This window comes from Nerophis ophidion, linkage group LG07, assembly GCF_033978795.1.
Source record: "Nerophis ophidion isolate RoL-2023_Sa linkage group LG07, RoL_Noph_v1.0, whole genome shotgun sequence".
NCBI lineage: Eukaryota > Metazoa > Chordata > Actinopteri > Syngnathiformes > Syngnathidae > Nerophis > Nerophis ophidion.
In genome coordinates, this window is record NC_084617.1 from 21,971,017 (window position 1) to 21,989,361 (window position 18,345).

Here is an 18,345-nt window from a genome sequence, read left to right on the forward strand (position 1 = left end):
ATGTTTAACACACATAGATTCCTTTCTTTCATGAAAACAAGAATATAAGTTGGTGTATTTGATTCTGATGACTTGCATTGATTGGAATCAGACAGTGGTGCTGATAACGTCCGCATTTTCAAATGGAGGAAAAAAAAAAGTCCTCCTTTCTGTCCAATACCACATGAAAGTGGTTGGATTTGGCATCTCATTTGTCCAACTTGCATACTCGTTTTTAAACACTTTGTTATGAGAGTAGCATATGTGTGTGGCCCTTTAATGTCTGGCAGCAGGTGAGTGACGTCAGTGAGAGTGCGGGTGGGCAAGCAAGTGAGAAAGCGGTCGCTGAGGGCGGGGGAGAAATACATTGGCATCAAACTCTGTAGCTTGATAGCCTGTGCACGCTAGCTTTCTGAGACTCTTATTTTGTTAGCACAGGCAGGATGAAACAGGTCTTTTGTGGTGAAGACAGGAACTGTGCAGTCGGTGTTTAGAGTTTTGACAGTAGGTACGGAGTCTCTAGAAATAAAATGTGTTTCTCTGCGTCCGCCCTGTTAGTGATTTTTTTCTTAAATATGAGCTCGCAGCAGCCAGCGTCATCTCACAAGATCCTCGGATGCCGAGAATGTCAAACAACTGACGAAAGTGAAGTCTTGGTATGATTGATGATTGCTCATTTTTATGTCTATTTTTTAATGCCTGGCTTGAGATCGACTGACACACCCTCCGAGATCGACCAGTCGATCGCGATCGACGTAATGGGCACCCCTGCTTTAGCCTTTTAAAAAAATAATAATAATAACTTATCGCGCTTTTCTAGACACTCAAAGAGAAGGGGGACTCAACATTCATTCACACCTGGTGGTGGTAAGCTACATCAGTAGCCACAGCTGCCCTGGGGTAGACTGACGGGAGCGTGGCTGCCAGTTTGCGCCTACGGCCCCACCACCTATCATTCATTCATTCACCAGTGTGAGCGGCACCGGGAGCGGCAGTGTCCTGCCCAAGGACACAGCGGCAGCAAATTTTTGGATGTCAATAGGTGGCAAGCGTACCTGCAACCCTCAAGTTTCAGGCCGGCCGCTCTATCCACTACGCCATGCCGCCACACAAACACACGGTGATTCCTTGTTTAAAATTCCCGGAGGCGAAGCTTTACTATGGATCAGAGCGGTCAAGCGAACATGGTTCCCGACCACTTATCAATCGGCAGGTTTCGGTGAGAAAAGTTTGTTCAAAAAGTCGACTTTTACCGGAGATCTGTAGAGTTTGCGCCGTCCTTGTATCTGCCGTGACTTCCCTCAGACACTGGCCTCAAGACACCTGTGGACACACCCCTCCGACTATCAGGTACTATTTAATCTCACTAAAACACTAGCAACACAATAGAAAGATAAGGGATTTCCCAGAATTATCCTAGTAAATGTGTTTAAAAACATCTGAATCCGTCCCAATGCAATCGCTTTTTTTTTAACTTTATCTATTTATTTATTTTTTCTAGTCCTTAGCTATCAATATCATCATCCACGAATCTTTCATCCTCGCTCAAATTAATGGGGAAATTGTCGTTTTCTCGGTCCGAATAGCTCTTGCTGCTGGAGGCTCCCATTATAAACAATGTGAGGACGTTAGGAGCCCTTGCCCTTGTGACGTCATCGTCTGCGACTTCCGGTAAAGGCAAGGCTTATTTATCAGCACAAAAAGTTGCGAACTTTATCGTCGATGTTGTCTACTAAATCCTTTCAGCAAAAATATGGTAATATCGCGAAGTGATCAAGTATGACACATAGAATGGACCTGCTATCCCCGTTTAAATAAGAAAATCTCATTTCAGTAGGCCTTTTGGGCCGAGGCCAAGGGGGTCCAAACTCCGAACTGAAAAACTAAAACCATGCTGCGGCCATTTTGATATTTTTCACTTTCAAAACCAATAAAATATATTTGAAAATTTTACCCTTTAGGGCTCCCCACAAGTTTGGTGCCAAGGACCCGGAAGGGTATCAGTCATAAAAATGTTAAAAATAAGTGATGGATTATTTTTTATATTATTATCTAACGCTTAAATCTCTGATCAACTTGAGGTATATCTGTCGACATAAAGTACGAAAAAAAATGTACATATATTTTTATGTTTTATGCCATCCATCCATCTTCTTCCGCTTATTTGAGGTCGGGTCGCGGGGGCAGCAGCCTAAACAAAGAAGCCCAGACATTACTCTCCCCAGCCACTTCGTCCAGCTCTTCCCGGGGGATCCAGAGGCGTTCCCAGGCCAGCGGGGAGACATAGTCTTCCCAACGTGTCCTGGGTTTTCCCCGTGGCCTCCTACCGGTCGGACGTGCCCTAAACACCTCCCTAGGGGGGCGTTCGGGTGGCATCCTGACCAGATGCCCGAGTCACCTCATCTGGGTCCTCTCAATGAGCTCCTCCCGGATGCAAGAGCTTCTCACCCTATCTCTAAGGGAGAGCAGCCCCACCCATGTTTTATGCCTTTTTTGAAAAAATAAAAAAATAAAAACAACACTGTTTTTAAAGCAAAACCACACAAAAAAATACCAAAGTGTATAGTTTGATGCAAAGCAACTGGAACTTAAATGGGATAGAACCATTGCTTTTAATTCATTATTATTATCTGTTTTTTTTAAACGCTTAAATTCTTGGGGATCCAAAGCTATACTTTCCCCAAAAAAATTTAAAAGTTGAATCTTTATTGTAGTAACTGGACCCTTGAATAGGTCTGTAATTTATAACAACATTGATTTGATTCATTATTATTTCTTGAGCAATGACTTAACATTGCAACTTTTTACCATTACATTTCCCCCTTTTGCTATTGCATTTTTTATGTTATTTAAAATGTATTTTATGTAATAAAATCAGTCATAAAAATGTTAAAAAATAAGCCATGTATTATTTGTTCTATTGTTATCCAATGCTTAAATCTCGGATCAACTTCAGGTCTATCTGTCGAAATAAAGTAAGAAAAAAATGCACATATATTTTTATGTTTTGAGGGATAGAATCCTTGCATTTAATTCATTATTATTTTCTAAGCAATGAAAGTGTTTTTTTTTCTTTTTGGGTGGGGGGGGGGGGGGTTAAAACGCTTAAATTCTTGGGAATCCAAAGCAATACTTTCCCCAAAAATAATTCAAAGTAGAATATTTATTGTAATAACTGGAGCCTTGGTGACGAACCCTAAGATGCAGAGACGGAGGCAGGCATTGCGAAAGAAAACATAATTTAATTCAACACTAAGGAAAAACCGAACAAAAGGGTACAAACAAAAGGGTACAAACAAAAGGCGCGCACGAGGCGGATAACAAACTTGGCTATGAACAAACAAGCTGGAAGCAGGGAACAAAAGACAGTAAGCTACAAACAACTACCGAGTATAGTTTACCGCTACACTGCTTTGACATGACCAGTAGGAACGACAAGTAGAAATGACATTGACACGGCACGACACAACACGACAGGAGCGACAATACGGAAGTGACATCGACAATAATCCAGCACAGAATGGATGGGAAGGCAGGTTAAAATAGGAGCGGGCTGATTGACAGCAGGTGTGGCCAGGTGCCAATCAGCCACAGCTGAAGGGAAACAGCGCTGAGGGAGAAACACAGGAAACAGACAAAATAAGAGCACTGACAGGAAATACTACACACAGAGGAAAAAAACACAAATGCAGAGGAAAAAACTAAAACATAACCAAACTGTCAGGGACGAACCTGACATTTTAATCATTATTTTTTTAGCAATGACTTAACATTGCAACTTTTTACCATTACATTTCCCCCTTTTGCTCTTGCACTTTTTATGTTATTTAAAATGTATTTTATGTAATAAAATTTGTAGAATGTGCCCTGGGCCATGAAGAAATTAGCTGCAGGCCGCAAATGGCCCCCGGGCTGCAATTTGCACACCTCTGATCCAGGCACATCTAAACCTATAAGTAACATTCCTGCATATAATCAAAAGTATGTACTACACACTACATGTACACTACAAGGGATAACAAAAGGGAAGTGGGTGAGAATACATGCATGTTAAACACAGCAGTGTGTAAGATGAACTCTGCTAACCTCTTATGGCAAACTGACAACATTACAGCAGCCACTGTCAATGCTAAAACGTGTTATGCTTTTTGGAAACTTTTGTTTTTATTATTTTAGCAATGTGGCCACAAGGAGGAAAGGTGAAGTGTGAAGTGAAGTGAATTACATTTACATAGAGTTTTTTTTCCTCTAGTGCATGGGTGTCAAACTCTGGCCCTCGGGCCAAATTTGGCCCGCCGTTTAATTTCATTTGGCCCTTGAGCCAATATCAAATTAACATAAGAGCTGGCCCGCCGGTAACACCACATTCACCGCTAATACTCATACTTGCCAACCCTCCCGATTTTCCCGGGAGATTTCCGAAGTTTAGTGCCCTTCCCGAAAATCTCCCTGGGCACCCATTCTCCCGATTTTCACCCGGACAACAATATTGGGAGCCTGCCTTAAAGGCACTGTCCTCTACAACATGCCGTCACGTCCTCTTTTCCTCCATATAAACAGCGTGCTGGCCAAGTCACATAATAAATGCGGCTTTCACACACACATACTTGGTCAACAGCCATACAGGTCACACTGAGGGTGGCCGTATAAACTACTTTAACATTGTTACAAATATGCGCCCAACTGTGAACCTACACCAAACAAGAATGACAAAACACATTTCGGGAGAACACCAGCACCGTAACACAACATAAACACAACAGAACCCTTGCAGCACTAACTCTTCCGGAATGCTACAATATACAACCCCCGCTACCACCAAACCCCGCCCACCTAATTTTTATTTTATTTTCGAATTTATTAGCCTGCGGGAAAAGTTAATGTTGATATTTACCTCAGAAGGCTGCAAATAGAAAAGAGGCAGTAATTTTTTTTATTACGTTTTATTTAATATACCACTGATGTTTTTTCGTTTGTTTTTTGAAAGTTGATTTTGTACTATTACGTTATATAAGCTCTGCCTGTTCCATGGGAGGAAGCCCGAATACCTGGAGGGAACCCACCTAGTCACGGGGAGAACATGCAAACTCCACACAGAAAGATCCCGAGCCCGGGATTGAACCCAGGATTACTCAGGGCCTTCGTATTGTGAGGCAGATGCACTAACCCCTGTTCCACCATGCTGCCCTATTTAAGCCTTACTTGTTCAATATTCATTGCAAAACTTGTTTGGGTCCCTATTAAAAGGTTAATTTGTTCAACCTTGGCTCGCGGCTTTGTTCAGTTTTAAATTTTGGCCCACTCTATATTGGAGTTTGACACCACTGCTCTAGTGACTCAAAGCACTTTACATAGTGAAACCCAATATCTAAGTTACAATTAAACCAGTGTGGGTGGCACTGGGAGCAGGTGGGTAAAGTGTCTTACCCAAGGACACAACGGCAGTGACTAGGACGGCAGGAACGGGGATCGAACTTGGAACCCTCAAGTTGCTGGCACGGCCACTCTACCAACCGAACTATAGCATAGGTGCTCCGTTTTGCAATTTTCATGCAAAACCGCGCAATTATTAAGGTTAAGGGCTACCACATTCAAAAAATAACCTGCAAAAAGACTTTATAGTCTGGAGAATGTTAAAGGAAGACTATGATTTAACACACTTCCGTGTGGTCTAGATCAGAGGTCTTCAACGAGGGGTGGGCCGCCAAATCTTCGGTTGATTTAAAAAATATATTTTATTATATTTTGTATTTTACTCAGATTTAAATGAACATTGAGCAAACACACTGCCAAAGGTTTCTCATAGTCATCATTGTCACTGTCACCGACGTCCCACTGAGTGTGAGTTTTTCCTTGCCCTTATGTGGCCTCTGCCGAGGATGTCGTTGTGGTTTGTGCAGCCCTTTGAGACACCTGTGATTTAGGGCTATATAAAGAAACATTGATTGATTGATTATATAACATGAATAATTATACCATGCTATTGTTAGCATTTAAAATAGCTTGCTAGTGACAGGTTAGTTGCCGGCTAGTAATTAATGTCAGTTGTCAGCTAGCGTTTAGTGTTCTCCAGCTAACAATTAGCACTGTACTTGTCAGCTAGTGATTAAGGGCCAAGTTGTCAGCTAGTGATTGCCGCGTAAAGTTGCCTCCTCGCGATTAATAGAGCAGTAGCTAGCTAACAATAAAAGTGCAAAGTGACACCGAGTAATTAGCGTTATAATTGTCAGCTAGTGATTACCCCGCCAGTTGCCTGTCACAATCGGCATGGTAAGGTGTTTGTGATCCCAAAATGCAGAAGTTTAACAAAAGTTTTTCAGTTCGAATTTTAACTATCTTGTCTTTGCAGTATATTCAATTAAATATAGATTGAAAATGATTTTCAAATATTCAGTTTTTATTTACCATTTACACAACGTGCCAACTTCACTGGTTTAGGATTTTGTCGTTTCACTGTTACAAGCTCATTTTTCGATTAGAACATTTTCATGATTTTGGGACGCCAGAATCAAAACCAAAATGTGATTAATTGACCAGACTTGCAGATTAGTATGTCCCTCAATCTATGATGTCCCAAATTGCCCACTGTTAAAGAAGACTGCAAAACCAAGTGCTCAGAGGCATCCAAAACTGCATGCGAGCTCACGCATAAATGCATGAACCTTATGAGTTGATGCTTTTGCATTATTTAACACAAGTTGTAACAACATTTATAAGTCAGAAAAGAGGAAACTTATCGTAGAAAAAACAAGAAGACAACACAAAAGGTTAGTTTTTGTGGTATGTAGTGTGTGCAGTGAATGTGTGAAGAATTCAGGGCACATTTGGACTTTTTCCACAATGCGAGCGCCTTGTTATCAGTGGAATCCATCCAATCCGCATGGAAAATGGCTTATAGGCTTCTTTTCAAATATATATATATATGATCCAGAGCTGAACTGTGGAGTGAAACCACAGCACCAATTTTGGACGTTCATAGGGGAATTAGGATCAGGATTAATCAGGATTGGATAAAGCGAGATAACAGTTAGGAAAAGTCAACAGTCAGTCTTTTCTTGTCCTATTATGGCAAGTAAAAGTCATGTCGTGCTGCTTGTAACTGCGCCTCATCGGGAAGTATTCAGAGAAAAAGCACTATTAGGCTCACAGCTAGATCAACATTACTGTCAGGTAATACAAAATAACTATAAAACATTGTAGCACTTAAATGAGAGAGTGCAGAATAGGAACATTATCTGTGATGTGAGGTAGGAATATGGCCCACAACATCGTTAGGAAATTGTTTACTAGGATCATTTGGTTTGACAGGAATTCAATCAAACTTGCGTGTACTGAAATTTATTTTTTTTAAACCCCGAGGTTACATTAAATAATTTTGTAGGGTGTTCCTTTGTAAATGTAACTGTTAGACTATCAAAGAGTCATTTTCTAGTTTTCCATGCACTTTTGTCGCCCCCTGTTGGCCAAAGGAAAGCTGGCAGGTTTCACATGAACTCCCAATAAGGACGTTGTGTCCAATTTCTTCTTTGTCTTTATTTCTTATCAGTATTTTTTAATTTTTAAATGATATATTCCAAGAGACTCTATACTAATTTGGACTTGTTGCATTGTTTATTAATGACAAAATACCACAAAACAGGTAACAGTTAATAACCTATACTAAAGTGTTTTGGGAGCCACAAAGCTAATGTGTGAGTGGCCGGACTTTTCCCTTCACTATTAGTCTTATTTTGTATATTCCTTGAGAAAAAACGTCCTTTTACTAGAGTGCTCTGTTGTTTTTAAGGAAAACTAGTCAAAGATCATCTCTATGACAGCATTCTAGTATGTTGAAGAATCTGCTGCAAAACAAAAGGTTTTTTTTTTAACTGAACTGATGAAAAGAAGAGAGGACCTAAAATGGAATCCTGAGGAACACCGCTAGTATATCAACAGAAAATAAATGACTACTGGCTGCATCTGAAGTAAAAAAGCTGGAGCAACACCTTAGTTACATAAATGGCATTATGAAAAAATGTGTACCTGCCGAAACGGAGAGGACTTAAAGTGGTGCCCTGAGGAATGCCTCAATTATGGAAATTATAAGTTTAGTTAAAATGTCAATGCTAGGATGTCCCGGTGTGTTTACAGTGGTCCAAGTTCCTCTAGACCAGTGGTCCCCAACCACCGGGCCGCGGCCGGATTGGTACCGGGCCGCACAAGAAATAAAAAAAGAATAGATATATATTTTTTAAATTATTAAATCAAAATAAAAAACACAATATATACATTATATATCAATATAGATCAATACAGTCTGCAGGGATACAGTCCGTAAGCACACATGATTGTATTTCTTTATGAACCCCCCCGGACCGTGGGACACATTTTCAAGCGTTGAAACAAAAAGGTTGGGGACCACTGCTCTAGACAACAGGAGCACTCAAGTCTTTTTAGAAGTTTGCTGCAAAAATCTTTGCCTCCCAAGTTTTAAACTGAATTCAGGGCCCGGAATGACATCATTGTTGGGCCGCATTTGGCCCCCGGGCCGCCAGTTGAATACACACAGATATTATAACACAATTGCCTATGCTAGTGATTCTCAAACTGTAGTACGTGGGCTCCATCAAGTGGTACGCCAGCGATTTGATTCATTTTTTTAAATCTATCTATATTCAAAAAAGTGTTACTGTTCAAACTGTGTAATGTTACAGTGGCCAACAATATTACATATACTTGTTAAATAAAACCTCTGCCTTGTTTTTAATGAATACTTAGGCATACTACAATACTGTATTTTTATCTTGGTCATTATGGTGGTACTTTGAGAACCACTGGCCTGTGCATTACATCTTTTTTTACGTGCACTGTAAAAAAGATGTATATAGATTATATTATGCGGTTTTTACAGCATATTAGGATAGGATAGGATAGGATAGGTCTTTATTGTCATTGCACAAGTACAACAGAACTTTGTTTTCAGCACAAACCTGTTCAAGATTAGACAAACAAACAGTGTACAGGGTTACAGAACAAGAACGCTGATGGGTCGCCATAAGGCGCCCCTTAAAAGATTGGAAAAAGGTAAACGCTGGGAAAGGATGAGTAAAAAAATACAATCTAGACTGAGATCTAAGGGGGCCCAGTCTGGAGTGGGAAAAAACCTCCAAAGCAAAGCACATATACATATTACAACATACATCTAGAGATATCTAGCAACAGAGGGAAGGTAGTTCAAAGTCATGGTGGTACTGTAAATGGAAAATCAGTACCACTGTTTTTAACGGTAAACAACTGACAATTGTGCTGAAAAATGTACAGTGGTTTTATAGCATATCATTGTAAATGGAAAACTATACATTTTGTTTTTTTTGTTTTAGAGTCAAATTCTGGTCACTGACCTCACAATTTTTTACCATAAAATATATGAATGTAATTCCATCCATCATCTTCCGCTTATCCGAGGTCGGGTCGCGGGGGCAACAGCCTAAGCAGGGAAACCCAGACTTCCCTCTCCCCAGCCACTTCGTCTAGCTCTTCCCGGGGGATCCCGAGGCGTTCCCAGGCCAGCCGGGAGACATAGTCTTCCCAACGTGTCCTGGGTCTTCCCCGTGGCCTCCTACCGGTTGGACGTGCCCTAAACACCTCCCTAGGGAGGCGTTCGGGTGGCATCCTGACCAGATGCCCGAACCACCTCATCTGGCTCCTCTCGATGTGAAGGAGCAGCGGCTTTACTTTGTGTCCCTCCCGGATGGCTGAGCTTCTCACCCTATCTCTAAGGGAGAGCCCCGCCACACGGCAGAGGAAACTCATTTCGGCCGCTTGTACCCGTGATCTTATCCTTTCGGTCATGACCCAAAGCTCATGACCATAGGTGAGGATGGGAACGTAGATCGACCGGTAAATTGAGAGCTTTGCCTTCCGGCTCAGCTCCTTCTTCACCACAACGGATCGGTACAACGTCCGCATTACTGAAGACGCCGCACCGATCCGCCTGTCGATCTCACGATCCACTCTTCCCTCACTCGTGAACAAGACTCCTAGGTACTTGAACTCCTCCACTTGGGGCAGGGTCTCCTCCCCAACCCGGAGATGGCACTCCACCCTTTTCCGGGCGAGAACCATGGACTCGGACTTGGAGGTGCTGATTCTCATTCCGGTCGCTTCACACTCGGCTGCGAACCGATCCAGCGAGAGCTGAAGATCCCGGTCAGATGAAGCCATCAGGACCACATCATCTGCAAAAAGCTGAGACCTAATCCTGCAGTTACCAAACCGGAACCCCTCAACGCCTTGACTGCGCCTAGAAATTCTGTCCATAAAAGTTATGAACAGAATCGGTGACAAAGGACAGCCTTGGCGGAGTCCAACCCTCACTGGAAATGTGTTCGACTTACTGCCGGCAATGCGGACCAAGCTCTGGCACTGATCGTACAGGGAACGGACCGCCACAATAAGACAGTCCGATACCCCATACTCTCTGAGCACTCCCCACAGGACTTCCCGAGGGACACGGTCGAATGCCTTCTCCAAGTCCACAAAGCACATGTAGACTGGTTGGGAAAACTCCCATGCACCCTCAAGAACCCTGCCGAGAGTATAGAGCTGGTCCACAGTTCCACGACCAGGACGAAAACCACACTGTTCCTCCTGAATCCGAGGTTCGACTATCCGACGTAGCCTCCTCTCCAGTACACCTGAATAAACCTTACCGGGAAGGCTGAGGAGTGTGATCCCACGATAGTTGGAACACACCCTCCGGTCCCCCTTCTTAAAGAGAGGAACCACCACCCCGGTCTGCCAATCCAGAGGTACCGCCCCCGATGTCCACGCGATGCTGCAAAGTCTTGTCAACCAAGACAGCCCCACAGCATCCAGAGCCTTAAGGAACTCCGGGCGGATCTCGTCCACCCCTGGGGCCTTGCCACCGAGGAGCTTTTTAACTACCTCAGCGACCTCAGCCCCAGAAATAGGAGAGTCCACCACAGATTCCCCAGGCACTGCTTCCTCATAGGAAGACGTGTTGGTGGGATTGAGGAGGTCTTCGAAGTATTCCTTCCACCTATCCACAACATCCGCAGTCGAGGTCAGCAGAACACCATCCGCACCATACACGGTGTTGATAGTGCACTGCTTCCCCTTCCTGAGGCGGCGGACGGTGGTCCAGAATCGCTTCAAAGCCGTCCGGAAGTCGTTTTCCATGGCTTCCCCGAACTCTTCCCATGTCCGAGTTTTTGCCTCTGTGACCGCTGAAGCTGCACACCGCTTGGCCTGTCGGTACCTGTTCACTGCCTCCGGAGTCCTATGAGCCAAAAGGACCCGATAGGACTCCTTCTTCAGCTTGACGGCATCCCTCACCGCTGGTGTCCACCAAGGGGTTTTAGGATTGCCGCCCCGACAGGCACCAACTACCTTGCGGCCACAGCTCCGATCTGCCGCCTCGACAATAGAGGTGCGGAACATGGTCCACTCGGACTCAATGTCCAGCACCTCCCTGTAATGTAATTTTTACGTTGTATTACTCTAAATGTAAAAACAGTAAAAACAGGGTTTTTGCAAGGAAAAAATGGCAGCTCATTTGCCAAAAAATCTTTCAGAAAAATCTGTTTATCTTTACAGTGTACAATTTGATGGATAACTTACTGGGAAATCACCAGTCAAGCAGATATTTAAGTATTTATTTTTATTTTAACAAAAAATTAAATGTATGATTTGTTGCCTTTTTCAGAAAATATTAAAGTTAAAAAATATGCAATTAGATGGAATTAACAACTACATTTAGTGAAAAAACATAAAGTAATGTATTGAATAACATTTTGTCCAGGCTCTGTGGACCAGATCTGGCCCCCGGGCCTTTAGTTCGCCACCTATGCCAAGTGGCTTATATGTCGTGTGGTGCGTTCAGGGCCTCTAACCTGTGTGGGTCAGTCAAGTTGTCTGACCAGCTCCTTGTCCATGTCCGCCTCTGAGGTCTCCTCCTTGGACACTTTGTCTTTAGGGGGTTTGGGCCTGAAGGCCGCCGACAGCAGCTCCTTCTGGATCCTCTGTTCCCTTTGCCTTCGTAACAGAGCCAGGGTCTCCTTCCTCTGAGCGGCCATGGACATGTACTTCTGTCGCTCCTCCAGCCGCCGCTGCACCGCGTCCAGGTTCGGCTGCTCCGGGATGTAGGGCTCCGAGTGGACGTTTCGCCCGGGCCGGGACACCGGTAACCTCTGTGGGATGTCCGCCGACACCAGGCGGGACTCCAGCGGGGGCACCATGCACAAGGAGCTCCACAGCTTGCGGGCGTGCGACACGTCCTCCGGGGAAGAACCGCTGAACACGGTCAGCACGTCGATGGGAGGCTCGTGGTTCACAGAAGGCTCCGGGGAGGCCATTATATCTTTTTAGACCTAAAACTTCGGCAAATACAATTTTTACACGAATACGAAGCAAACTTAAGGCAGGTGTTTGCAATGGTTACCATAGGAACCACACTTAACGTGGAAGTAAATGAACCCGCCCATGAGCCTTTCAAAATAAATTAGCTTCCAGGTCACCAGTTCAGGCGGAAGTCGATATAATAGTGAGTTTCCAGCACTTTATACTCTTCTTCATACGCCAGTGGCTTATTAATACTACCAATTTATTTGCCACGTAAACCCTAAAACAGTGTTTTTCAGCCAGTTTTAAAAGGCAGATCTATTCACAATTTATTTGACTTATTTGGGACTTAATAGATAGATAGATAGATAGATAGTACTTTATTGATTCCTTCAGGAAAATTAAAATTCCAGCAGCAGTGTACAGAGTTGAGATCAATTTAAAAAAGTAAATAATGGGGGTTTAAATGGAAACAAAATAGAGAAATATTACAATAAGAATAAAAAATAAAAAGCAACAATGGGAATAAAAATATAACAGTAAAATAAGAATATAACAAGACAAAGTAGGCAGTAGTGACCATGTTATGAAAATGTATTGCACTGTTATTGTTTTGCATCCCCTGTCATCCTAGTACCCTCCGCCCCAGAGAGGAGTTGTACAGTCTAATGGCGTGTGGGACAAAGGAGTTTTTGAGTCTATTAGTCCTGCACTTGGGATGAAGCAGTCTAGCACTGAACAGGCTCCTCTAATAGACTATGATTCCATAATTGAAAATGAAGGTTTTGTACTTTTTTAAACACAAATTTATGTTTCAAGCTTTGGACTTGTTTGGATTCAGTAATAACTTCATTAGTGTGATCAAATAATCAAACAAGGATTTCCAGTCTCCCCTCTATTGTTTATTATGGCAACAGAAATGCTTGCTATTTTAATTAAAATGCTGACTTTGGTAAAGAAAATATCCAACCATATTCTTGAATAATCTCAATCAAATAACTCCAAATACTCAAAACAATTGATCATTTCTCAAAGGCTTCAGTTCTAAAATTTAACGTTAACGTGAGATTTTGTGCCACATCCACTGATTTTAATATTCCTGTAAAATCTGCGGTGAAGTATTTGGGCATCTATAGAACTAAAATTAGGAGTGTTATAGAAAACATTAATATTCGGAATGAACTAAAGTAATAATGTCAAGTCTGAAAGAATTGGAAATAAATACTATGCACTGTCCTCTAATCCAAATTTCAATATGAATATGATCAGCTGGACTCTTGAGGCAATTGACACAGTCTTTTCGACAAGGAAAAGAGGTTCGGGGGAGCCTGGCTGCCCTGATGGAACCATCGCTGCGGTGTACGTGAGGGACTCCTGGAACACATGGAGGATTATGTGCCTCAGCCCTTTCAATCGAGGACGTCGAAGACATCTACCTATTTGGAGCTGTGATCGTGGGGCACTTGCTGATTGGGCTGGGCATTGCTCTGGTGTATCGACAAATTCGGAAGACAATGGCAGCCACTCAAGGGGCCCAACGGCTGTTCAACGCAATGGAAGGATTGGGTCGGGCTGTGGGAACACAGACTGGTGCGATTTCTGAGTTGAATCGCAAAATGGATCTCATCTTGGAAAAGTTTGCCAAGAAGGAATAATGAATTGGAATTGAAGAAATCCAGCATGGACAAACAGAGAGATAAGTCACTATTTTTGTCTCCTTGAGTAAAAACAACTTCTTAATCTACGATTTGGACTCCCTTGAATGGCCTTGACAAGGGAACGGGCTGTTCTGAAGAAAATCTCCCGAGGCATCCTCAAAGATAGTTGCTTTGGACCTTCCTTTTTGTCAACAACACCTGTAGCTGAACTTTAACGGCCTCAGGCATACAAAAAAATTCATCATCTCTCCCAAAGTTAATTGGGTATATACGCACACACAGGACCCCCACCCTTGAAATCAACGCCTTCACCACTGCTTAATTCCCCTGGGGCTGTGGATGGCTGAGCAGCGCTATACAGCATCAGCGAGTCTCCTCAAACCCACCCCCTCCCTCTGTTGCAATTGGTGCGATATACGTGCCATGTCTAAATGTGTGCCATGCTATGTGAGTTTTTTTTTTCCCCTTGGACTTAGTCTGGGGATAGGTTGATTGGCAACACTAAATTGGCCCTAATGTGTGAATGTGAGTGTAAATGTTGTCTGTCTATCTGTGTTGGCCCTGCGATGAGATGGCGACTTGTCCAGAGTGTACCCCGCCTTCCGCCCGATTGTAGCTGAGATAGGCGCCAGCGCCCCCCGCGACCCCAAAAAAGGGAATTAGCGGTAGAAAATGGATGTATGGATAGTCTGGACCCCTGCTGAGGGTCTAGCCTTAGACTGATATTGTTTTTACTCCCTCTCCTCTCACCCAATGTCACCCTTTTCTCACCTTTTTAAGGAGCGCCGTAAAAATGGCTGATCCGTTGGCGGTCCTGTCTTGTCTCCCTGTAACGTATGTCTGCTCTTAGTGGGACTGTGCCGAAAATGTAATTTTCAGTTCTTATGTGTCTTGTGCATGTTAAGAATTGAAAATAAATAATCTGGAATCTGGAATCTTGAGTCAGAGAGTCAACAACTAACACACTGTATGTAAAGGCTAGGATTGTCAAATGTAAGAATGTTACAAAGTGAAAATTTCAGATGTTATTGTTATACTGATATTGTTTGTTTTATATACTTGCAGGCTCCATGCCATCACTCTTTTTTTTGGAATGTAAAATATTTGTTGTTTATGATCATATATGTATATAATCACAGTATTGTTTGATTTGATGCACTCAGAGGTTATAGAACACTCCCAGCAGGCACAAAACATTGAAATAACGTTGATAAATTGTTGAATTAGGTCCTGAAGTTGAGCAACTCAAACCTAACGTTAAAACAACATGTTTTGCGACAACGTCTAATCAAGTTGGGTTCTGACGTTGATTTGACCATTGAATTTTGGTAATTTCCCAACGAATATTCTACAACACAAATACAACATTGAAACAACATGCTTTTTGACAACGTTTAATCAATGTTGGGTTCTGATGTTGATTTGACCTGAATGTTGGTAATTTCCCAACCAATACTCTACAACACAAATATAAAATTGAAACACTGTACTTTTTGACGACGTTATTTCAATGTCAGGTTGTGACGTTGATTTGACCATTGAATGTTGGTAATATCCCAACCAATACTATACAACACAAATACAAGGTTGAAACAACATGTTTTTTGATGTTTATTCAATGTCAGGTTGTGACGTTGACTTGACCTTTGATTGATTGATTGATTGATACTTTTATTAGTAGATTGCACAGTTCAGCACATATTCCGTACAATTGACCACTAAATGGTAACACCCGAATAAGTTTTTCAACTTGTTTAAGTCGGGGTCCACGTTAATTGAATTTTAGTCATTTCCCAACCAAAAACGTGGATCCAACGTTGGACATCAACGTTGTCTTAATTTACAAATCCAACTATTTTGCAACGTCGTTTCAAAGTCAGTTGTAAAGGACATGTACGTATAATCAACATTGTATCAATGTCTTGTGCCTGCTGGGCTGCAGTTCTTAGCACCTCATACTGATATTTAATTATGTTGTCAACCATGGATCTTAAGTACTTGACACTTTTTAGATAGATTTAAAAGTACATGGGTTCAGATTTTTTTTTTAAATCTTTATCGCAGCAGGAATCGTAGAAATTCATAGGTATCGGTATCAACTGCTGACCTTCTGGTATCGTGACGACCCAAGTTAAAGCCTTTAGTCTGAAAATGTCGTTTTTACACTTTCCCTCTTGCTGCCATTGGCTTGAAGGACTTGCTGCCGAATTTGGACCAAATGGGCGGGTCTAGTGTCCTGTCCTGGCCCAGGTGCCATAGTCAGACATCCTCCTCATCCTCTTCAGTGGCTCGACCCGCTGTGAGATCAGCATCTCTTTGGGCTTCATCCTTCTTCCTGCACTGACGAGACACAGCCAGCAACGTGAGTGTGATGATAATCAAACTTTTAAGGCTTCACATCATTTGGGGAGAAAAATCTGACTTTTGTTTGGGTTCAAGACGAAGTTAGTCACTTTAAATTTTTTTAACCAGTGCTCAAAGATATAGGCAGGCTTATTTTCTTACAATGAAACTTTGACCATTCCTCAGAATGTCACTATAATTAATTAGAGATTGAAGACTTTAATTTGTGCGGCCTGTTGCTCTGCAGGTCACGCCCCGGTGCCCTCAGCGACATGTCCCCAGTTTGGTGTAAACACCAAGCTTGGCTGGACACTGAGGCCGCACCTTATAGGGTCGTCCAAGACGGCAGCGAGCTAGCCGTACGTGACGCCGCTCTGTGGGCCAGCGTGCAGCCCGGAGTAAAGGGTTAGCCAAAAATGGGCATTCTCGGATGGCAGCTCTGTGTGGTTGTCGGGACCCTTTTTGGGATAATTTTGATGATTTATCTTTTAAACCGGAGGTCGAAACGGACGGCGCCTCCGTGTGGCCCCCGTGCAGGGTCAGTGGCGGGGAGGATGCGTGAGTAAGTATGTGGACAGGTGGCGGGACTCGTGTTGATGCTGATGAAAACTAAACATTGGATCCAGTTCGTACAAAGATATTCAAAAATTAAATATAGATAGTACTACATTTTTCATCAGGGGTGCCCAAAGTGCGGCCAGGGGGCCATTTGCGGCTCGATGCTGATTTTTAAACGGCCTGCGGCACATTCTAAAAATACCATAAAAGAAAAAAAGAAAAACATAAATATTGGAATAAATGGGCAAACAGACGAAATGTAAAGAGAAAACGCTGCAAAGTCGACTGTGATGACACAAAGCTGCCATTGCTAAAAAAATAATAATGAATCAAAATGAATGTTATGAATTATTGACCTATTCTAAGCTCCAATTACTTCATTGCTAATACTCCATTTTGAGAATTTTGGGGGAGAAAATATTATTTATTTTGTGTTTGCCATGTAAAATACAAAAGTTTTCTTTGACGAAAAGAGCATAAAACAAAATAATTTCAAAAAACAAAGTAAAAAAGTAAAACCTATATTCAACGGACAGGTCTGATTATGAGCTCGAGATTTAGGTGTTAAAAATGTTTTTGAATTGTTCATATGACTTATTTTTACACTTTTATGAGTGGGACCCTTGTGTATCCCCAAGATTATTTTTTTTTAACAGTCATTGCTCAAAAATGATAATGAATCAAAATGAATGTTGTTATGAATTATTGACCTATTTTGAGCTCCAAGTACTTCAGTGCTAATACTCCATTTTTAGATGTTTTTTGGGGGAAATATTGTTTATTATGTGTTTGCCCTATAAAAAACTAAAGTTTTCTTTGACAAAAAGGGCATAAACCAAAAATAATTTCAAAAAACATAAAAAATAAAAAGTACAACTTATAATCAACGGATAGATCTGATTATGAGTTTAAGATTTAGGTGTTAAAGAAAATGTTTTTAAATTGTTCATATGACTTATTTTTAAACTTAACACTACTATGAATCGGACCTTTTTGGATCCCCAAGCATTTTAGTGAGTTTTTTTAACTGTCATTGCTCAAAAAATAATAATGAATCAAAATTAATGTTGTTATGAATTATTGACCTATTCTGGGTTCCAAGTACTTCAGTGCAAATAGTCCGTTTTGAGACCTTTTGGAGGGGAAAATATTATTTTGTATGTTTGCCATACAAAAAAGTTTTCTTTGACCAAAAGGGCATAAAATAAAAGATTTTTTAAAAACATAAAACAAACAAACAAAAAACTTATAATCGACAGATAGATCTGATTATGAGCTAGATATTTGCGTGTTAAGTTTTTTCTTTTTTTTTTTAATTGAACATATGACCTTTTTTTAACACTTTTATAAGTGGCACCATTTTGGATCCCCAATAATTTTAGTGGTATTTATTTGTTTGTCAATTGCTCAAAAAATAATAATGAATTAAAACCAATGTTGTTATGAATTATTGACCCAATTAAGG

At 41.7% G+C, this 18,345-nt stretch overlaps 2 protein-coding genes and 1 long non-coding RNA gene across 5 annotated transcripts in view; 1 reads left to right on the forward strand and 2 right to left on the reverse strand.

Moving 5' to 3' along the window:
- The window catches only part of hoatz (HOATZ cilia and flagella associated protein), a 25,463-nt gene extending 12,854 nt beyond the window's left edge, over positions 1–12,609 (reverse strand). For both annotated transcript variants that reach the window (XM_061905657.1, XM_061905658.1), the window contains exon 1: positions 11,874–12,609. In XM_061905657.1, coding sequence (XP_061761641.1) covers positions 11,883–12,335 — 453 coding nt within the window. In that variant the 5' untranslated portion in view covers positions 12,336–12,609 and the 3' untranslated portion in view covers positions 11,874–11,882. The remainder of the gene's footprint in view (positions 1–11,873) is intronic.
- An 86-nt stretch (positions 12,610–12,695) lies between these two features.
- Positions 12,696–18,345, reverse strand: part of LOC133556061 (uncharacterized) — a 39,632-nt gene continuing 33,982 nt past the window's right edge. The window contains exon 3 of the long non-coding RNA XR_009807440.1: positions 12,696–16,314. This is a non-coding gene — a long non-coding RNA (uncharacterized LOC133556061). The remainder of the gene's footprint in view (positions 16,315–18,345) is intronic.
- The window catches only part of LOC133556059 (myosin-11-like), a 36,318-nt gene continuing 34,200 nt past the window's right edge, over positions 16,228–18,345 (forward strand). For both annotated transcript variants that reach the window (XM_061905654.1, XM_061905655.1), the window contains exon 1: positions 16,228–16,341. The gene's annotated coding sequence lies outside the window, so the exon portion shown is untranslated. The remainder of the gene's footprint in view (positions 16,342–18,345) is intronic.